The sequence below is a fragment of the Anser anser genome (assembly GCF_964211835.1).
Source record: "Anser anser genome assembly, chromosome: 3".
In the NCBI taxonomy this organism is placed as follows: domain Eukaryota; kingdom Metazoa; phylum Chordata; class Aves; order Anseriformes; family Anatidae; genus Anser; species Anser anser.
This window is the reverse complement of record NC_139722.1, coordinates 155,708-177,894: the sequence shown is the minus strand read 5'-3', so window position 1 is coordinate 177,894 and position 22,187 is coordinate 155,708. Positions and strand designations below refer to the sequence as shown.

The window sequence follows — 22,187 nt, the reverse complement described above, 5'->3', positions numbered from 1 at the left end:
GGGGGGGGGGGGGGGGGGGGGGGGGGGGGCGGGAAGCGATATGCTCACCCGTGTCCCTTCTGCCCCCCCCTTCCCCCCCCCCCCCAACTGGGACAAACCCTGAAGGTCCCAAACACAAGGTGCCCATGGTCATCAGGCAGCCTTTGCCTTGCAGGTGCCATGTTCCCTGAACACCCTCTCCGTGCCTCCCCAGGCCATGAGCCCCTTCCTGGTACACTAAAAGCTCCATCAGTCTCTCACGTGCACAACCAGGGGTAGAGGGGTTGGGAAGGTGCCATGGCCTGGCAATAGCAAGGGTTGGCCTGGTCCAGCTGCAGCGCAGGCAAAGCCAGCTTGCTGTGCCTGTGCCTCAGAAGCAGGCCAAGGAGCAGATGAAGAACCTCTTTGTTGTGAGCCACTGTTGTTTCTCTGAGTAAATAAAGTTTTAATTTTCACATTGGCTGCAGTGTTTCCCCAGGGTGGTTGGGAGCTGGGTCCACTGATTGAAGGACAGTGCAGCTGGTGTGTTAGCCTATCTTCCTGCCTGGTATGCTCCCCACTCTTCACACAAGGCTTCATTGTGACGGTCACCTATCAGGGTGGAGTCTGCATGTTTAGCAATCAGGTTGAGGCCAAGGAAGCATGGCCTGGGAGCTGTGTGCGCTCCTGGACTCTGCATCCCCTGACAAACAGAAGCACATCGGTGCTGAGACACATGTTTATTGGGGACAGAAGTGGAGGGAGCTGAAGAACAGGACAGAAAGCTGCGATTGTTCCTCCCTGTCCCACTCACTGGAAAGAGAAGCCGGTGCTTGGGAGTCCCCCACACCACTGGCTGAGGAACTTGAGCACATCTTGGCATGCAGGGCTGTGAGATGTCTGCAAAATAAAAGAGATGTCCTTGGTATTGGCAATGTGGCAGTGCAGTCACCCTCTGCCCACGGGTACCCCAGGGACCTGACAGAGCTGCACAGGAATGCCCCAGCACCATTCCAGCCCAGCAGCACGCAGAGAAGGTGGTGCACTAAAATGGCCCTGGTTTGGTGTAGCTCCACCCAGTGGGACAATGTTTTATAATCAGCATGAATGACAGCATTGAACACGCTGCAGCTTGTCTCCCTGCCCCACGGAATGCCTGGCTCACCTTGACAGCCATCAGGAACTTGTTCCATGTGTCTTTGTTGGCTTCTCGGCCTGGACGCTTGAACTCTATCTTGTTCCTTAGCACAGGATACCCTGGCCACACAGTAACAACCTCACAAACAAGGTGAGACCCACAACGGACCCCCTCCCTTGTGCACCCCATCCTTCCTTGCTATGGCCACCTGGCTACTTGGGCAACTCCCAACAGGCATTCTAGAGGAATAATGCTGGCTCTGGCAGAGACTAGAACAAGGAAGTGCCCACAGTGGTGGGATCAAAGGGAGATGAAGGCTGATCTGCTCTCAGCAAGGCAATCCAGCGAATATAAAGTGACAGCACCTCCCTCCCCCCCTCCTGAGCTTTGGAGCCAGAGCCCTGTTCCTGGAGGCCCATCCCTGTGCCACCCCCTTCTCCGACCCACTCCTGCAACACAGTCCCCACTGTGAGGTGTGCAAGTGGGGGACAGTACTTGCCAGTGCAGACAGCTTTTGTAGAAGGCAGCAAAGTGGGGACAGGTGCTACATGTGCACATGTGTGCCTGCCCTGGCCAGCCTGGGCAGCATGTCCTAGGCAGTGCTGTGGAAGGCTGAGCAGTCATAGAAAAATAATAGTTGCATTTGGAAGAGTCATCTGGTCCAATCTCCCTGCTCAAGCAGGGCCACCTAGAGCTGGTTGCCCAGGATCATATCTAAATGGCTTTTGAATGTCTCCAGGCATGGAAATGCCACAACTTCTGAGCAACCTGTTCCAGTGCTCAGTTATCCTCACACTTAAAAAATGGGCCAATCTATCTCATCCAGCTGAACCGTTCCCTATAGCCACACAATCTCCCTACTCCTTTTACAGCATTGCCTGACTCTCTCAGACCCCCCCACTCCCTACATATGTGTGAGCTGGCCTGGAGCATACATACCTGTAAGCACACAGGGCAGGGAGCGCACCCCTGTATTTGCTGCCACCAGTGAAGCTTCATATGTGTCACGATCATCCTGTGGCAGCACCTGCTCCAGGCGCTGGTCCATGGACATGGTAAGCACCCAGTCCCTGGCCTCCTCCCGGTTCTCCTCCTGCAGGACAGAGGCCTGGGCAACTCCTGATACTGCATGCTGTGCCACTGCCTAGCTGCTGCTCCTCAACACTAGGGAGCACACTGGGGAGAGCAGGACATGAGCATGCATGCAGGATGTGTGTATGCACATACACACTTGTGTGTATGGGGGTTGATGGTGGGGAATGAGTGCATGGATGTGTGCAGAAGTAAGTGTATATTGCAGAGGGAGCATGAGAAAGCATGTGTGTGTGTGTATACCGGTGCTGCATGTGTGTTTGTGGTGGGGAGGATGGGAGAGAGAGCTAACTACATTTCCATCTACTGTACTGTCACCCTTGCTCCAGTCCCTGTTCAGAGGGGACCTAAGGTAGCATCACTGTTCAAGGGAGCTGGAGAAGGTAGATGATACTCACAGGCACATGCTGATGGGCTGGAAGATGCACTTCAAAGGGAATGTCTGTGTTCTGGAAATCTGAGTGGTCCAGAGAATCCAGGTTCCCTTCTTCAATGGCCTGCGAAAGGAGAAGTGACGGAACAGTAGGGAATACCATCCTTGGCATTCACATTACAATCTGTATTGTAAGGGTGGCATCGCCTATACCCCTATCTATCAGTGTGATGACTTGGCCCTCCTGGGAGGTGGCAATTTATAGCCATCCTCAGCAGTGCCAGTGGATGTATGCTCCTTAAACACTATATGACTCAAGCTTGCCAGTTAGCCTCAAAGAAAGGAAAGACGAAATAGGGAGCATTTTTTTCCAGCAGCTACTGACTGCATGTGGAAGACTGGTACAGTAGGGTCTGTCAGCTTCCAAGGATTTTTGGTGTTTTATGGTAACCAACTGGGTATTCAAGGAAGGAATTGAGCATGGGGACTCAGTGCCTGATTCTTGCATCACCATTGCTACAGCATCAAGCCATGTCTTCTTCCACTGCCAACTGCCCCCCCCCCTCCCCCCCCAATAATTTTCCTTCTGTTTGAATAGCTCAGGCGAGATCATTCTGAAGGCTGCAAGAGCACCTGCAGCCATGAAGACTACAGGCCTAAACTGTTAGGCCAACTTGCTCTTTGCTGCAGCACACATGCATGGTCACTCTGGCACATGCATGGTGACATGGTCAGGGTTGCTCAGGTGCCCTGCATGGCAAGTCCTTCCACAGCTAATGCTGGGGTACTCAGCACTTTGTGCACACATGCAGAGAGAGCAAAGTTCAGGGCCCCTGCATTCTCCATCAATACCAGCTCACAAATGTGCTGCCACATTGAAACTTCAGGAGTCTCATGGCCAGGCTGAGGGTCTGTGTGGGCCCTACAGACCACTATCATTTTTAAGTGTGATAGTCTTCTCCCCCAGCAGACCATACGCACATCTGAGAGGTCCAGGAAACGGTTCAGGAAGATGAATGCCATGTTCTCCCAGTTGACTGCCTAGTGTAGAGAGAAACCCTAAGTGAGACCACACAGCTGATAGCTTATCTCCACAGCCACAACTCTCCCACTTTAGTGACGGGCTAGAAAGCCAGCCTCAGACAGTAAGAACAAGCTGCTATGCTTGCCATGTGTCATTATGTCTGGGCAGGTGGTCAGTCTGTAGCATCAGGATTGTCAGTAGATAACAGTTAGATGACCCAGAGCAAGGTGAACCAATTGAAGTCCTGCATCTACAGAGCCATACAATACAATGTGGCCTCTGGTCTACCACATAGGTCTACAGTTCATGTACTCTTGCTAGTTGAGATTTGCCCTCCCACTACCTACTGCAAATCTGTGACAAAATACAGAGGCTGTCAAGATGTTTGAGGAAAGAACTCCGTAAGACAGTGTCTGGCTGCTGGTGTACCAGTGCAGCTCGGGGAAGACTGTGGAAGATAAAGTTGAGAAGCCCTGAGCCCAAGGTCCTCCACCTCCTGAGCTGCTCTGGTGGCAGATAGTTCTCACCTTGGCAGCTATACCAGCTTCATAGAAAGCCTTGTCTGCAGGGAGGAGTTCAGTGTGGCGCAGCAGGGAAATGGACAGCTTAGCAGCCACAGTGTCCTGCAGACAAAGGGGACAGTAAAGCCATAACAGTCATCACAGAAAAAAATAGGTTGGAAGGGATCTCATGAGATCATAAAACCACTACCTTAGAGCAGGGACTCTGCACCCACATATTCCTGATGTGTTTATCTAACTTAAGAGCCTTCACTGAAGGAGCTTTTAGAATTTTTGTTCATGGCCATTCCAGGTTGGAGGTCTCCTGCTAGAAAGTTTTTTCTTTTAACATGCATCTCCCTTGTGGTAACTAGATTCCTTACTTATCCAAGACATACAAAGAGTTTGAAAACAGAGTATTTCTTTCCTGTTTCAGTAGTTATTTTCTGTTATCATCTCTTCTTATGTTCTTATGTTCTGCCTTATAAATCTTTTTATTTTTACTAGAAGCCATGCCCAAACTCCCATCATCTAAGTCACAGAATCATGGAATAGCTGAGGTTGGAAGGTCTCTGGTGATCATCTAGACCACCACAGCGCCCTATCCTGCTTAAAGCAGGTTCAGCTACAGCAGGTTGTTCAGGTCCACGTCTGGTCAGGTTTTGAATAGCTCAAGGAATGGAAACTCTCCAACCTCTCTAAACAACCGGTTCCAGTGCTCAGCTACACTCACAGTAAATATTTTTTTTCTTCATAACGTAAGAATTTTGGGACAGTGAGGGGCAGGGAGGTACAAGATGAATTTCACTTTTCTGCTTGCTAGATAGGTTCTCATCGTGCTAGAACTGGGAAGGCCACCCCTCCTTCATGGTTCCAATTAGACTACCCAACACCTCAACATTCCACAACTGTGTGAGTCTGTATAGGTCTTCAAGACATCAGGCTTATCTCTTTCTGTCTGATAGACCTCTGTCTGGACCCCAACACACTCAGCTATGGGAAACCACCAGTCTGCCCTACGATTTTCACTAGGATCCTAACTCTGGGAACTTTTCTCTTGTTCAGCCTGTACTATCGCAGCTCCAGTCCCACATTCATATAGGTCTCTATCACAGTTCCATCCACAATGCACGTGGATCCAGACTTCAGCAGGAACTCTGCTTTATATCATGGTCCAAAACAAATCCCAGTGCACAAAAGACTCAACAATACAGCACCTTGTGAGGCCCAGTACGCAGGCCCATGAGCTTCTAAAACTTTGTGCAAGGCCAATCTGTTCTCAAGTCTATGTGTGAAACCCATGGCCTAGGACAACTGAAGAGGAAGCAATGCCTCTCCTGGGAAGACCAGGTTTTTGTATGATCCCTGTATTTCTACAGGTGCCTCTGCTCTCACAGGTCACTCTGACCATATGGATCCCCTTTCCCCTGGTTTATATCTCAGCCTCAGTGGCTTGGGACAGATCCCAATATAAGGAGTCAGTCAGAGAAGACTGTCTCTAGTTCCACCTACTAGTGGTGGGCTCACAGATCGCTATAGTCTCATTCTCATCCATCCATGATGTGAAAGTGATCCATGAAGTGGAAGAGTGAACTATGAAGAGCCCTAAACCTGCATGACCCCACAGGGCTCTGCACTCAGGGTGTTGACCTGACAAAGGAACTTCAAGAACCTTACCAGTTGCTTCACTCCCTGAGCAGCGGAGCGGGTTGCATAGTAGTGAGATATCAGCAGCATAGTCTCAAACTCTTCATGTGCTGGAGTGTTTGCTTCACTTGACTTTACTAAATTTTCACACTGAAAAAGAGAAAAAGAGAATAATAAATAATAAAGGAGCATGTGAGCAGAGGGGCACTCTTCACCCACTTGAGTCTGGGAAAAAGCTGGGAGAAAGAAGAATATCTAAAACACCCAGGCACCTTGGGGGATTGGAAAAGGGCTGTATCTTGAGTGCTCTGGGTCCTGCAAAGTGCTGAAGTGAGGAGTTGTGGGAGAAGGGGAGAGCCAGTAGAACTGCAGCAACTGACAACACTGGAAGCAGCGGAGATTGGATCAACAAGGGGATTTCTGGATTTAGTTTGTGTCAGAGGTGGGTATTTGTGGAACAGAAACAGAGCAAAGGCAATCATGGGCTGAGGAATTTGGGGGCAGGTAAAAAGGAGCACAGGGCTCTAAGAATCTCTGGGGAGATGGGGAGGCCTATTATTTTCCAGTCTCAGTAGTCCTCTGCTTTTCCCAGGTTCTTGCCCCACTTATGCTGCCAAATATAGGATGAAAAGTGGGACTGTTGTGATAGGCTCCCACGTAGCAGTGACACAGGGAACTCTGCAAGAGTCAACGTTCAGATGTGCTTCTAGAATTTGGTTGTAAGTGCAGGGTCATCTTTTTCCCTGACTTCGCTTGCCCAGCCATGTCCACCTCACAGGATCCTGTTGTTCTATTGTCTCCACTGTCACCTCTCTCCCCTTGGTTTGCGTTCTATTTCCTGTGTCATCTGTCCAGAGCCTAGCTCTTCTTTTTCCCTGCTAGGAGCCACCAGAATGTTGGACTTTAACAGGCAACGGTGGCCATGGCCCATGCTCACCAGACTGAAGAGAACATCACGTAGGTCAGCCCAGCTGGAGTAGGCCTCAGCACAGTTCATGCCAGATGCATTCACCATCTCCACAAAGAGGCGTTTGTAAATGTTGAAGTTCTGCAACAAAAAGGAGAGAAATCTTGAGGGACCCAGATGGCAAGTCAGAAGTTTGGAGCCCTTCTACTGTTTAGCACAGGCTTAAGGGAATGGCAGCTCTGCTCACAGGCTCACGAAGCAGTGCTACTGCAGAATGCTGGTTGCAAGGAGTGCAACAGGACAAGACAGGGAAATGGGAAAGAATGTTTCCTCCAGCCAGCTCTCTCAAAGGGGCAAACATGGTTGTTTTTATTCTGACTTGGTGGCTAAGGTGTTCAAAATCAACACAAATACTCAACACCCCTCTCCTCCCTCCCTACGCATGATATGCTAGGGGGCTGCTTTTAGTCCTCTACCTTAGGAACCTGTTGAAGAATCTACAGCAGTGTTGAAATTGCTTGGACTACACCTGGCAGCCCCAGCTCTGGACTGGAAGCCTGACTCATTTAGCAGATCATAGCACTTTCTGGAAGCTCACTCTGGGATGTAATGCTGTCTTCATTACCTGTGGGTTGGCAGGTGCTCCATGGTGTACATACAGGCTCAGGCCTTTGTCCCAGCTGCCCTCCCGGATGAGGTAGGTTGCATACAGAGCTACATACTTGTGCAAGACCTTATAGTTCTGGAGAAGGCACACAGAAAGCAGTACCATGAGAGTCATGAGATGAACACTTGTCAGTTGGTAGTGACAGTTTCAGATTCGTGTGCACACGCCCATGCACCTGAGTCCCAAAGGGTAAGGCCAGCTAATGACAGATACAGACTGCATGTCTTAGATTTGGGCCCCATGTGATGCCTCTAATCCTGGGTAGCTGATGCTGTGCTGATCCTTCATACCTGAAAAATAAAGTTGTCTTTCTGCTGTCCACCACTTGCCAAAGGAATACTCCCAAATATCTAATAGAAGCAGTATCTCTACAATGTGGCACCACAGATACTAGTCGTAAACCAGTCCTTAGTCTAATGAAAGAATGAATCCAAGCACTTTTGTGGACTGAAGACATTTGTAATATGCAAGGCTGCTCTAGTCCATTACTCAAATGCCATCAGATTGCTGAGGCTGTAGGCCTTCATGGAGAACTGCTCATACATATGCTGATCCTACTTTGCTAAGGACTGACTGTAGTAGGCCTACAGAAACTCTAAGTGAGACAGTACCTGTTTTGCACAGGCTTAAATATTCTAATGAGGAAGATGGCACAAGATGTGCAATCCTGTAAAAAAATGAGCAATGGAAACAAGTTTATTAAACACAAGAGAGGACAGTGCCACTACGACATGCCTAGAACTTGAACACCCAGATTTGGATGCTCATGAAACTCTAGGTGTTTGGGATGAATATTAAGTCTGGTATGTAACCTGTTTTGATACACGTAACTTTTCCCTCCCCCATATAATTGTTGTATAACAGCTGAGTCAAAAGTCATGAAGTTTTGCATTGGTTGTAGAACAAGGTTGTGCTAACACTCCCTTAAAGACACATACAGGCTAATATGTTCCTGGAGTAAGTATACTAGTATTTGTTGTGCTTTGTTGACAATAAAATTGATTAAGCCTTCCTTATACTATGAAATTGAGCTTGAAGGTCAACACTGGTATCTCCCAAATAATTAGAACATCATAGATAATAACTACTACAACAAAAAACATTCACATCATCAGAGAAGTCTGAGTCAAAAATAAATCAAGTTCATTGTTGAATGAACTTGATTTCATCAAGAACCCAAACTCAGCTTACTGCTCATTGCATTAGGAACATAAAAATACAGCACAATGCATTATCAGTGCTTGCCCAAGTTATCAGTGTTTGCCAGACAAATTAGATCTTGGTACTACATTGGAATAGCACTGTAGAACAGTTTCATTTTGGTTTTCTGTTTTTATCACTCTGCTGGGGTCATTTTTTGGCTTTCAATCAGTAAAAATGCAAAAATGTCAAATTTGCTTTAATGATAAATAAGTTTAATTTCAACTGACACCGGGCCTCTAAAGAATAGGTAGAAAAAAGGCTTTCTTCTACATATCTCTCTGTTTCCTTAATACCTATTACTTTCAGCCCAAACAACTCGTTTAGCTTTTTTTTCTATGTTCCATCAATCACAAAATTGAAACACAATGTGCTTCTCATTTCTAATGCTTCATTAATAGGTGTGCTTGGCTATGATGGGGACAGCAGAGAGGTGTTCTTTCAGCTGCTGCGGTGACTCCCCGTGGTCCTCACAAAACAGGCTGCTTTGCCCCTGCCCACCCATTCCTGATGACCCTGCTTCAGTGAACCAGGGCACCAAGTCTGTCTACTGAGGGCTCGTACAGGTGCTCACCTGCTTAGCTGCAACCTCCAGACACTTCTCCCATTGCTCCTGCTCTGCATACATATCCAAAGCAGCCATGACATCTATTCCCACCAGCTGAGAATGGAAACAACCATAAACTCACTGTGCAGGCAAGGCTTCCTATTCACCTACATCTTTTCTTCAAATACCCACAGTCCCTCCCTCTCTTTGGAAGCAAAGATCACAGAATCATAAAATCATAGAATGGTTTGGGTTGGAAGGGACCTTACAGATAATCTAATTCCAACCCCTCAACCCCCCCACCATGGGCAGGGACACCTTCATCTTGACCAGGTTGCTCAAAGCCCCACCCAACCCAATCTTAGACACGTCCAGGGATGGGGCATCCACAACTTCTCTGGGCAACCTGTTCCAGTGCCTCACTACTCTCAAAGTGTGACCCATCTGGTATGCAGAAACCATGACTCAGGCATATATAGAATCCTCACCTATGGACATTTTCAGGCAAAAGCCCCATGAGGAAGGCCCCAAGGACCTATGTCCCAGCATCCTGACATGACTCCATAGCTTGTGGAACATCCCAAATACATACCGAATCTACCTTTCCTTGGTTCTTTAAATACTCCTTGTAACGCTGGTCCACGTACTCCTCTGACCTATTGGGCAGAAATAATCTTAATAGACAGCAGATTAATAGTTCCTTGCATCAGTGCAGAAGTGCAGATTCAACTTTGTCTTCTTTGGGCTAAAGACGACTTACAGCTGTGCCACATTTTTCATGTCTGCTGCTGGGTGCTTAGGTAGAAGGGGGAAGAGTCTGGGCAGAAATAGGTGTGAGGAGAGAAAGGTATCACAGGCCTTTTCAGGAAGAAGTGTATGCAAAGGAATATAACAAGAAAAGGAGAGAGAGGGATATGACAAAAGGGGATTAAGATTTCCATGGGATGTATGGTAATGGGGCAATAGAAGAGTGTCATGGGTACACCAGATGGGGGATATTGGGAAGGGCAGCTGTGGTGAATGTCCCCTGTCAAGCCTGGGAAGATGACTGTGGGGAAAATCCAGAAAACCTGGGGGAAGCAGGACAAGACAGGGCAAGGGATTATCTTGGGATGAGAGAGGGAGATGGAAGAGTCTCATTTGAGAAGTTCAGCACATACCTGGGGTCCAATTCCTTGGCCACGCGCTTGGCTTTACTCCATTCTTCCCCTTCAATGAAGGCATCAATAGCTTCTCGGATGAGGTCCACGTTGAGGTAGAGCTCGGCTGCCTGCAAGGCCAGAGACAGTCCCATGTGGAACAAAACCCCAAAGGCACCTTGTAGCCCAAGCTGGAGCTGTTGGAAATGCCCAGCACATAGCAGCAACTGAAAGTCTCTTCCCCAAAGCCTTTTTGAACAGGCTGCCCAGGGAGGTTGTGGAGTCTCCTTCTCTGCAGATATTCAAGGCCCGTCTGGACGCCTACCTGGGCAGCCTGCTCTAGGGAACCTGCTTTGGCAGAGGGGTTGGACCCGATGGTCTCTTGAGGTCCCTTTCCAACCCCACAATTCTGTGATTCTGTGAAAAGATACACCCCTTCTTTTTCCTGCCTCCTTCAAAGGCCCGGGTCTCTCACACCATTCCAGGACTTGATCCCTTCCCCTCCTTCCTATTCTCTGAGGACTCAGCACTGCCTGATGCTGGATCAGGCCACCCACCCATCACACCAGGATGTGACTTGGCCCCCTCCCCTTGGATACAGCTCTCCCTTCCTATTTCTTCCTTAGGAGCAGGTGCCAGCTCTCACCGAACTGTATTTCTTCATGGCCACCAGCTGAGGAGCCACAGTCCGTGTGACCTCCATGCTCTGTGACTGACCCAAGAACTTAATGGCCAACTCAGCAGCCTGTGAAGAGAAATTGTCAGGAACACGAGTGATGAGAGCAGTTTGAGAGAGGGATGGAACTGGAAAGAGCTCAGTCCCAGCTAAAAGACTGACTGTCAGGAGCACTATGTGGGGGAAGAGGAGGAAAAAAGACAGTCCACTTCAGCAACTCGGAGAAGCAAAGTCCAGCTACTTTTACACATGGGAGATGATTAGACAAGAACATAATCATTACTGAGGTTGGTAAAAGGACAAGGTACTAATGAAAAGTATGAACAAGAACACAACTCAAAGGTTGATGGACATGGTCCATGAGAAGATAGGGCACTTGTCTAGCCAATGTCTAAGTCATAAAGTCTAGTTTTTCAGTGCAGGGAGATATGGGCATAAAGATATTGGCATGCTGCTGAAAGTGGTGCCAGAGCAAGGATGTCAGCACAGCACAGGAAAAGTGGACAGTCCATCATGGGCTTAAGAGAATGGTCATTAAATGCTTTTAGTCCCTACAGTCACTGGGGCACGCAGATCCTCTCTTGTGCCCTTCAGGTTGTGGGAGGCCTCCCAGATAGTAGAGCCAATGAAGGAAATCATACCTTCAGCAAACACTTCTCCATCAGGACACTGTTGTTGGAAATCCGCACCTTCAGATAGCAGTCCACTGCCCTGGCATATTCCCCAGCCTGCTCCCACTCCCGTGCTTGCTCCAGCAGTCCTTCTGTTCCTCTGTAAGGAGGAACGCAGGCTGTGAGCAAGACTGTGATACTGCCATGCACATCCTGTAGAGAGTGTGTAATGCATGGGCAGGAAGCTGCAGAGCAGAGCTAAGTCAGAGACGTCAGAGGGGAGAGGGGGCTGTGTCAAGGAACACACACAGCTAACGCCGAGGAGAGAATTGAATAAGGATCATGGGGAGATGAACTAGCAGTACAGAAGACCTGTGAGATCTGTAAATGGCAAGAAGACACCCAAGAGACCTTGCATGATAAGAATAACCCTGAAGTCTCCCAGAACAGGGAGGAAAGAGGTTAGGAAACCAATGGACGAAGAAGCCTAGGGTCCTCAGAAAGGTAAAAGCTGGATGACAGGGATGCAGTCAGGCTATCTCTTTAAGGCATCAGATCAATGGCTTAGGGGAAGAGCAACCCATCTGTTACCTGCAGCCTGAGCACAAAATTACTTACCCGGAGCCCTTCTTGGCAGCCTCTCTGCCACACTCTTCTTGTAACTCCTCTAGTCGACTAGGCACATATTCCTTGCAGATCCGCAGGGCTTCACTCCACATGTCAGCCTCCTGCAGAAGCACACCAGAGAGGAGAAACTTTCACCAGTTCACATCACACTTCTAGCATCACCATACATCTGGCCTCTCACATCATCTTGCCAGAGGATCCACTAGGGGAAACAACTACAGCAGCACCATCCAGTTCTTTTCTCAGCCAAAATGGCACCTACGTCTTTTCATGCACCCAGGCAAACTCAGGGGAAAGTTTGCATTCATCCTAGCTACCTCTATGGAATGGACACTTAGAGTCCCCAAATACACCCTCTCATGCTATATTATTTGTGCCCGACTAATCTGGTGGCCTTCTGTGATGTAGATACTGCATCAATTGACAAGGGAAGATCGACTGATGTTATCTACCTGGACTTCTGTGAGGCCTTTGACATGGTTCCACAGGACATCCTGATCTCCAAATTGGAGAGAGATGGGTTTGAAGGGTGGACCATTCAGTGGGTAAGGAATTGGCTTGAAGGCTACACATGGAGAGTGGTTGTCAATAGCTCTATGTCCAGGTGGAGACTGGTGACAAGCAGCGTCCCTCAGGGGTCTGTCCTGGGACTGGAACTGTTTAATGTCTTTATCAATGACATAGACAGTGGGATCAAGTGCACCCTCAGCAAGTTTGCAGACAACACCAAGGTGAGTGGTGCAGTTGATACAATAGAAGGAAGGGATGCCATCCAAAGGGACCTGGACAGGCTAGAAAAGTGGGCCCATGTGAACCAAAGTGCTTAGGCACAAGGTGCTGCACCTGGGTCAGGGCAATCCCGGACATGAGTACAGACTGGGGGAAGAACTCATTGAGAGCAGCCCTGCAGAGAAGGTCTTGAGGGTTGTGGTGGATGAAAAGCTCGCCATGAGCCAGTGCACTTGCAGCCCAGAAGGCCAACTGCATCCTGGGCTGCAGCAACAGAGGAGTGGCCAGCAGGTTGAGGGAAGTGATTGTCCCCCTCTACTCTGCCCTTATGAGCCCCCACTTGGAGTACTGCATCCAGGTCTGGGGCCCCCGGCACAAGAAGGAGGTGGATCTGTTAGAGTTGGTCTGGAGGAGGGCCACGGACGATGAGCATCTCCTACGAAGAAAGGCTGAGAGAGCTGGGGATGTTCAGCCTGAAGAAGAGAAGGCTCCAGGGAGACCTCACTGCAGCTTTTCAGAACTTAAAGGGGGCTTATAAAACGATGGAGAGCAACTTTTTGCTTGGTCAGATAATGACAGGACAAGGGGGAATGGTTTTAAACTACAACAGGGGAGATTTAGATTAGATGTTAGGAGGAAATTCTTCACTCAGAGGGTGGTGAGGCACTGGAGCAGGTTGCCAGGAGAAGTTGTGGATGTCCCATCCCTGGAGGTGTTCAAGGCTAGGATGGATGAAGCCCTGAGTAACCTGATATGGTGGGTAGCGTTACTGCCTATGGCAGGAAGATTGGAACTGGATGATCTTTAATGTCCCTTCCAACCCAAGCCATTCTATGATTCTATGATCCTCGAAGCCTGCTCATGGCCTTCTGGCAGGACACTTCCTCTGAGAGTTAAGGTATGCTGTGAAATTCTTACCAGTTCAGTCTTATAAGAGCAGGTCGGATTTATGTTTTACTAGTAACCACTTGAGTAAATGTTTCTCTTTGGCTACTAAGCTGGTAGTGAGAACTGGGAGCTGGATTTTACTCCTCCTCCATACAAATTGGGCTCTCAACCAGTGAAGAAGACAGTGATATTGCCACAGTCAACACTCACCTTGTAGTACTTTATTGCCAGCTCAGGTTTCTGTGCTCGCAGGAGGAAGGCCTCTGCTTTCTGGAACTCTCTCTGCTCAAAGGCAAAACGTGCCTGTCCCACAAGCACATCAGCCACACTGCCTGGGTCATGAGCTTCAGCCACACGTTGTGCAGCATCCCAATTCTGGTTATGCACAAACCTAGGTGAATCAACATGAGATGTAAGAAGAGACAGCAAGGAGCAGACTGGTGCTAGAGAAGCAACCTTACTAGCACCATATAAGGAGAGTAGATGCAGCAGTCCAGAATGGAGAAGGCTACATACATCAGCACTGCCTCTTTGGGTTTTCCAGCTTTAATGAATTCTGCTTCAGCCTCCTCAAATTTGCCCTAGGAGAGAGGAAGGAGTTTGCTTGCGTGCTATCCTCCCCTGATACCAGCACATGAACTCCTCTACTTACCATGAGGCAGAGTGAATTTATGAGACAGAGAGATGTGTGGAAGCTTGGGGCTGTAATTGTGGAGGCAGGTAGTGACTGCAGCCACAAGTGTCTTTTGCAGCAGTCCTTAAGGAGAACCGTTCAATTATCTGAGTGACCAAGGAATTTCCACCTATTCCAAGGGGTAAAATTACCTCATCTTCTAGGAACATGGCATACTTTAAGTGTATCTCTGGCATCTTCTGCTTCATGGAGAGACGGGCCAGTTCAAAAGCAAATTCAAAGACACTAAAATGAAAGAGAAAATGGAGTGATAGCAGGACTGTGTGCTATGAGGGCATGCCTTCATCAAGAGCAAGATATCAAGTAGAGCACAAGACATTGGGAGAGGAGAAAGGTGAAGATGGAGGGTCCCAAGTGAATAGGCACTACCCATTATTCCTGTCCCTAACCAGAGACTAGGAGCTTCTACACCCCCCATTAAGGAAATTCAGTTCCTTCACACTTGCTATTAGTGCCAGAGCCCCTTGGTTCAACTCTAAAGGGTGGTCATGAGGTTCCCAGTAGCCCAGTAAAGTGGGAGAGCTGGGGGAGAGCAGCAGTGTGAACGACAGTGCAGACAGATGGCTGGGCAAATGCAGAGTGGGTCCAAATCAATTCTCACAAGCAGTTAGTTATGGTGACATGAGGAATATCTCCTCCTGTGTTCAGAAGCTCTAACAAGAAATTCCTGCTCAGGTTGAAAGGAAAACTGCTTTTGCCTGTCCTGCTCAGACCTGACATTCATGAGACTAACAGGTGGACAAGACTTCTCTGTTAACTCCTCTGTGCCGAGGACAGAGTGTGAGGACTTGCAGGGTGGGGGCAAGGAGGAGAGCAGGGGGAAGACATGCCATGTCCTGGACCTGCAGCTATCACATGCATAACATTATTTATCTTGGGCCATTCCATCTTTCTTGGCTCAAACAGGTGGGAGAGAAACACTGGGTTGATAGAACTGCTTACCCACTGTCTGCTGCATGGTCAATGGCCATCTCCAGAAGTCCAAATTTACTGAGGAGTTTCACAGCTGCCTCTCCACCCAGGCTCTTTGCCCACATATAGGCTACATGCTTATAGGAGTTTGTCCCACCATGTGCCTTGGCCACCTATCAAAAGCAAAGAAAGTGGAAAAACCCAATGCATCCATTTCTGTTTCAGCAGGCTGAGCCAGGACTCCCCTTTTATATAAAGCCTGTTCTCTTGAGGGAGCACCAAAACCAATTGTTCTCTCCTAAAGAACAATTGTACAAGCTCCTTTTGTAGCTCCACTGGACTGGAGAGAGTGAGACAAAAGCTTACATGGTAAGAAAGGAAGAGGCTTCTGCCTCCTCAGCATAGCCCATATTGCTTTTGGAAGCAGTGTTGCAGGGGCTGATACAGAGTGACAGAACAGTATCTCTGAGGTACAAGGCTGGAGGCTGGAGAAGAGCAGGTTCTGGGGAGACCTTATTGCAGCCTTTCAATACTTAAAGGGGGACTTATAAGAAAGATAGACTTTTTACAAGGGCATACAATTTACATGGGTGGTAGAACAAGGGGTAATGGTTTTAAAATGGTTTTAAAATGGTTTTAAACTGAAAGAGAGTAGATTTAGATCAGATATAAGGAATAAATTCCTCACTATGAGTGTGACGAGGGACTGGAACAGGTTGCCCAGAGAAGCTGTGGATACCCCCTGGAAGTGTTCAAGGTCAGGCTGAATGGGGCTTTGGGCAACCTGATCTAATGAAAGATGTCCCTCTCCATGGCAGAGGGATTGTAAAGGATGATCTTTAAGGTCCCTTCCAATTCAAACCATTCTATAATTCTATGAACACTGCGCAGGGGTTAGTAGTGGAGGAAGGCAGTGCTGCAGAGTGGCTAGGGGGTCAAGGCCTGCTTTTGGGGTGCAATGCTGCAGAGCAGTTAGAGGCAGAGCAGTGGCACGAGGGCATCCAGTATTGCGCCACGTTATGAAGCCAGATAGTGTGTGCCAATTCTTCACATTTTGTGGTGAATATAGACAGGGCAGTTCCTACCGGGATCCTGCAGGCAAAGTCTGATCTCTGTGTGGTGGGATAGCTGTGAAGTGTTTATTACCCTGTAGGCTTCCTCCCACATGTCATTCACTCTGTACATGTTTACTGTGGCCTTCCAGTCCTTAGCTTCTAGGTAATGGTACTCAGCCTCCTGTAAACGTCCCTCTGCCTCCAGCTCCTGCAAAATGAGAAAATAAATTAGTGACGCTCTTGTCTCTACTTGGCCTAGCTGATCCTCTGCCATGAGATACACTCACCTTGCCCAGGTGTAGATGTGTATCACTGAGTAAGTCCTTGTGGTACTTGGCTACCAAGCAAACCATCTCATCATACATCTTACACTTCTTGTACATAGTGATGGCCAAATCAGGTTCATCCACAGTGATATACAGCCTGGGAATGCAAGCACATTCAAATGACTCAGCTGATGGCATGACCAGTGCCTGCATTCTCTCTGCATCTTGCCCAGCTGGGACTGCATCCTGGGCACAATATCAGAAGGCATGACTGGAGGACTGTGACTGCAGCAATGATAAACTCCCAGACAACTCTAAACTCGTGCAGGATTTGCTGCTTCAACTGGATGCATATAAGTCTACGGGGCCTGACGGAATTCAGCCCAGGCTACTCAAAGAGCTGGCTGATGTCATCACAAGACAATTATTTTTCAATGGTCTTGGGAATCTGAGAGGTCCTAGTTGTCTGAAAGATGGCAAATGTCCCAGTTTTCAAGAAGGGCAAGAAAGAAGAACCTGGTAATTACAGGCCTGTCAGTCTCAATTCAGTGCCTTGTAAAAGTCTGGAGAAGATTATTCTGGGAGTTATTGAAAACACTTGAAATGCAACGTAGTAACTGGTCATCGCCAACATGGGTTCAGGAGTGGAAAGTACTGTTCAACAAACTTAATTTCCTTTTATGACCCTGTTATCCACCCAGTTGACCAAGGGAAGCCAGTTGATGTAATCTTTCTGGATTTCAGCATAGATTTTGATACTGTCTCTCACAGTTTCCTTCTAGACAAAATGTCCAGCATACAGCGAGACAAATACATAATATGATGAGTGAACAATTGGCTGACTGGTCAGGCTCAAATGTTACATCAGGCTGGCAGCCAGTCACTAGCTCAATTTTAGGGGCAGTTCTTTTTAATGACTTGGATGCAGGACTCAAATGTATACTAAGTATGTCTGCATATGACCCTAAATTGGGAGGAGCTGCTGTCTCCTATGAAGGTTGAGAGGCCTTGCAGAGAGATCTTGACAAATTAGAGGGCTGAGCAATCACCAACCGCATGAAATTTAACAAGAGCAAGTGCTGGATTCTGCATCTGGGACAGGACAACCCTAGATATATGTACAAAATGGGACACAAGAGGCTGGAGAGCAGCTCTATAGAAAGGGATCTGGGGTTTGATGCTCACCTCTCTGCTTCTTTGAACTTGCCCTGCTTCTCCATCTCTTGGGCCTGGGTTATGTAGAGAACAGATACATCTTCCTGGCTCATACACTTGATTGCCAGCTGCCAAAAGAAACACACATTGGATGAACTACAGCACACTGCACAGTAATTTCTTGACACAGAGTAGATAAGGAGAAAATGAATCTTATTCCCACTACGAACAGGTGTATATGCTATATGCTCTGTAGAGAATTGGTTGTCATTTGTCATGGTGATCAAAGTACACAGGACCAAGCCCCTTGGAGAGTACTATTTGTGTCACAGGTGGAACCATACAGGACTGCTGATGTAAAGTGGGGCACACACATAGGTTGTGAATACCAGGGACTAATTTCCTAATAGCTGCCAGGTGCCCCTACACTGATCGTTTAGGATGTGCTTGTTGATCAAGTGCTGGCACACAAGGCCACTTCCTGATGAATTACAATTCACAAAGTGGGGTGAGGTCCCCAGAAGCTTTGGCTTCCGACTTTACCTTATGAGCTTGTTCCCAGAGCCCAGCCTGTGTGTACATGTCAATGGCATCCTTGGTTTGGTCTCCTTTGATGTACAGTTCCTCTGCAACCTGTGGGAGAGATGACCATGGTCAGCAGTCCCAAGGGATATAGAGCAGCAATGACTGCACAATGTGGCCTCACCTGATACTCCTGTAGCGCTGCATAGTGCTGGGCAATCTTGGGATAATATTTGGCTGCTGTTTGTTTGTCCTGCAAGTCCAAAATGTAGATGGCCTTCTTCCACTGACGGGCTCCCAAGGCTGCCTCAATGGCCTTAATGGAGCACCTAGCATCAGAAACGTAACTCTTTACAGACAGCCATCAGTCATCTGCTCCAGCTGAGCTAAGCCAGGGAGACCAAAGTGGTCTGCTGCTTGATTCTTCTTCCCAGGGTAGAGCAAGAAGGACCTGAATAGCTTCACAGCAATGAAAAAAGCAGCCCACAAGAAGCATGAGAGCAAAGGTCTGGAACACCAGCAAAGCTAGGGGAAAGAGTGAAGAACTAGGACAGTGGGGAAGAGTAATCAGGGCTGACAGACCCTGGGAGAAATATGGTAAGGAATCCATGGCTGGGCCAGCAGAGACTGCATATAAGCACCAGGAGCAGTGGCAAAGTGGGGTCAAAGGGGCTTACTCAGGCTTTTTACCCTGATGACTTAAGCAAACCGTATCAACTTATATATAAGCTTGTATAAGAAGCAGCATGGCCAGCAGGTCTAGGGAAGTGATTGTCCCCCTGTACTCGGCTCTGGTGAGGCCGCACCTCGAGTACTGTGTTCAGTTTTGGGCCCCCTGCTACAAGAAGGACATGGAGGTGCTCGAGAGAGTCCAGAGAAGGGCGACGAGGCTGGTGAGGGGTCTGGAGAACAAGTCTTACGAGGAGCGGCTGAGGGAGCTGGGATTGTTCAGCCTGGAGAAGAGGAGGCTCAGGGGCGACCTTATCGCTCTCTACAGGTACCTTAAAGGAGGCTGTAGAGAGGTGGGGGTTGGTCTATTCTCCCACGTGCCTGGTGACAGGACGAGGGGGAATGGGCTAAAGTTGTGCCAGGGGAGGTTTAGGTTGGATATCAGGAAGAACTTCTTTACTGAAAGGGTTGTTAGGCATTGGAATAGGCTGCCCAGGGAAGTGGTTGAGTCACCATCCCTGGAGGTCTTTAAGAGACGTTTAGATGTAGAGCTTAGTGATATGGTTTAGTGGAGGACTTGTTAGTGTTAGGTCAGAGGTTGGACTAAGTGATCCTGGAGGTCTCTTCCAACGTAGACGATTCTGTGCGATTCTGTGTGTGAACTTCATAGCCTGCCAGGTTATACTGCTGCTGGTTATACAGCCATCACATGCCCTCACCTGGCTTCGATATAATGGTTAATGGCAGCATCCAGCTGTTTCTGCTGCACCAGATGGTCTCCCCATGCCTCCTCCAGCTTCACAACTTCTGCGGGAAATGCCAGGCGAGCCAACTCCACTGCTGTAAGGGGACATGATAGCTGTTATGCTGAATCCATCAAGGAAGCAGAACTGTGTCACACATGGGCCTTGGACGGGGGTGTGTGTGGAGGAGGGGGATGGTGACCCGTCTAATCTGCTCCAGCTTCAATGGGCTACCCAGCAATCTGGATCAAACCCATGCTGGTACAATGCCTTGGGGAACCCATGCATGATCAATGCCTTGGGGAAGAGGATCCTGTTGTGGGGCTGTGTGTGCAGATGTGACTATGTGACAATACACACATTGAATGAGGCGGTATGTGGAAGCTTTAAAGCAACTAGGCAACTCTGAGCTCCAGGGCAATAGCTCATTCCGCCAACAGGCCAGAATACCCAGGCTTCTGCTGGGAAAAAGGTGTGTGTGTTGGAAACATATTTAGCACAGTACCTTTCAGAAAGGCACTGCCCTTGCAGTAGCACTCCAGAGCCTTCCGTGGGTTCCCAACCTTCTCGAATAGGTCTCCAGCCTAATGACAAACACAAGCTGCCAGTTTCCAGAGCCACTGTCTCCCCACAGCATCCTCCCTACCACCCCCATGTACAGAGCTGTCAGTCTTGCCAGAATAGACCTTGCCACACAGACTTCTCCATCAGCTATGCCTTCCCCACTAACCAAGACCATGAGAATAAAGGGGGCTTCCAGGAAAGAGTGCATGTGCTGAGATCATTGTTCTCTCTGCTGAACCCCACACCCCAAGGGTTTATCTGGGGTACCACCTACTAACAAGATCTATTTCTGAGACAACTTCTCCTCTCTGCAAAGTCGCTGATGCAGCAACAGCTTTTTCTATGACCATGGTCCCTAGGAGCTCTGCTATGCAAATGATCATACAGGAGCCCTGCGCAAGAGTAGGGAAAGGGAAAGCTCAGTCTCTTGCAGCAGGTTTTTTCCTGTAGGGTGGCAGCCAACAGGGTAGGATGTCTCAGAGTTTGCAAAAGTTAAAACATAATTGCATTGGCTTTAGGTGGCAAGGTTTTAGTAGTGGGGGTGCTACAAGGGTGGCCTCTGTGAGACAAGAGACAAGCCCAGAAGCTGCCCCATGTTTGATAAGAGCCAGTTCCAGCCGGCTCCAAGAGGGACCCACTGCTGGCCAAAACTGAGCCAATGAATGATGCTGGTTGCACCTCTATGAGAGCACACTGAAGGAAGGAAAAAAAACAAAACAAAAAAACCCACAACCATCTGTGCAACAGCAGCTGGGAGAGAGGAGTGAGAAAATGTAGAGAGGAACAACACTGCAGACACCAAGGTCAGTGAAGAAGGAGGTACTCCAAGCACCAGAGCAGAAGTTCCTTTGTGGCCGTGGAGAGGACCACGGTGGAGCAGGCTGTCCCCCTGCAGCCCATGGTGTACCATGGCAGAGCAGATCTCCATGCTGCAGCCCATAGAGAAGCCCACAGTGGAACAGGTGAATATGGCCTGAAGGAGGCTGCAGCCCATGGAGAGCCCTTGCTGGAGCAGACTCCTGGCTGAAACTGCAGACCATGGAGAGTAGCCCATGCAGGAGCATGTGATCTGGTGGGTGCTGCCACCCATGGGGGACCCATGCTGGAGCATCCATTCCTGATGGATGGAACCCCACAGTATGGACACACATTGGAGCAATTCCTGAAGAACTGCAGTCTATGGGAAGCACATGTAGGATCAGTTTGGGAATGACTGCATCCTGTGGAAGGGATCCTCCACAGGAGCAGGGGAAGAGAATGAAGATGAAGGAGTGGCAGATGACAAAATGTTATGGACTGACCATAACCCCCATTCCCCGTTCCTCTGCACTGCTTGGGGGGAGAAGGTAGAGGACGTGGATGGGGGAAAGGTGGTTTTAGTTTGCTTTTAGTGCTTCACTGCTCTAGTCTGTTAGTAATAGGCAATAAATTATATTCTCCCTACGTAGAGTCTGATTTGCCCGTGATTGTAATTGCTGAGTGACCCCCTGTCCTTATCTCAACCCTTGAGCCTTTTTCTACTGTATTTTCTCCCCCTCTCCCTTTGAGGAGGAGGCATGAGAAAGTAGGTGTGGTAGAGATTAGCTGCCCATCAGTTTGAAACCACCACAATAATGTAAGAAAGGTCAGTGGCTAAAGCACATTTCTAGGTAAAGTTTACAAGAACAGAACAAGCATACACCAGCCTTTCATCTATTATATCTATCTCCAACAATCTGCATTGTAGAGGCTTCCTGAGTTCAGGCCATGATGCCACCATATCATCATATTTGATGGCCTTTTACAAATTCTACCTTCATGAACTGTCTCATCACTTTTGGACCATTCATACTTCTGGTAAAACAAACAAACAAACAAAAAACAACAAAAACCACCTTGCGGCTA

General features: G+C 48.4%; 1 protein-coding gene across 2 annotated transcripts in view; it reads right to left on the bottom strand.

Annotated features, from left to right (window-relative positions):
* Nucleotides 1-683: 683 nt before the first annotated feature.
* The window catches only part of IFT172 (intraflagellar transport 172), a 48,884-nt gene continuing 27,380 nt past the window's right edge, over nt 684-22,187 (bottom strand). The window contains exons 23-48 of one of the 2 annotated variants that reach the window (XM_083829167.1): nt 20,245-20,323; nt 19,716-19,836; nt 18,512-18,656; nt 18,349-18,438; nt 17,836-17,933; nt 16,672-16,807; nt 16,476-16,592; nt 15,360-15,502; nt 14,549-14,642; nt 14,240-14,304; nt 13,934-14,114; nt 12,098-12,207; nt 11,510-11,639; nt 10,839-10,937; nt 10,214-10,323; nt 9,646-9,709; nt 9,081-9,167; nt 7,265-7,381; nt 6,670-6,780; nt 5,763-5,882; nt 4,113-4,208; nt 3,543-3,602; nt 2,587-2,685; nt 2,036-2,189; nt 1,124-1,215; nt 684-858 (exon numbers count right to left, since the gene is read on the bottom strand). In XM_083829167.1, the coding sequence (XP_083685293.1) occupies nt 769-858; nt 1,124-1,215; nt 2,036-2,189; nt 2,587-2,685; nt 3,543-3,602; nt 4,113-4,208; nt 5,763-5,882; nt 6,670-6,780; nt 7,265-7,381; nt 9,081-9,167; nt 9,646-9,709; nt 10,214-10,323; nt 10,839-10,937; nt 11,510-11,639; nt 12,098-12,207; nt 13,934-14,114; nt 14,240-14,304; nt 14,549-14,642; nt 15,360-15,502; nt 16,476-16,592; nt 16,672-16,807; nt 17,836-17,933; nt 18,349-18,438; nt 18,512-18,656; nt 19,716-19,836; nt 20,245-20,323 (2,808 nt within the window). In that variant the 3' untranslated portion in view covers nt 684-768. The remainder of the gene's footprint in view (nt 859-1,123; nt 1,216-2,035; nt 2,190-2,586; nt 2,686-3,542; nt 3,603-4,112; nt 4,209-5,762; nt 5,883-6,669; nt 6,781-7,264; nt 7,382-9,080; nt 9,168-9,645; nt 9,710-10,213; nt 10,324-10,838; nt 10,938-11,509; nt 11,640-12,097; nt 12,208-13,933; nt 14,115-14,239; nt 14,305-14,548; nt 14,643-15,359; nt 15,503-16,475; nt 16,593-16,671; nt 16,808-17,835; nt 17,934-18,348; nt 18,439-18,511; nt 18,657-19,715; nt 19,837-20,244; nt 20,324-22,187) is intronic. The other variant, XM_083829168.1, reaches the window with a different exon arrangement.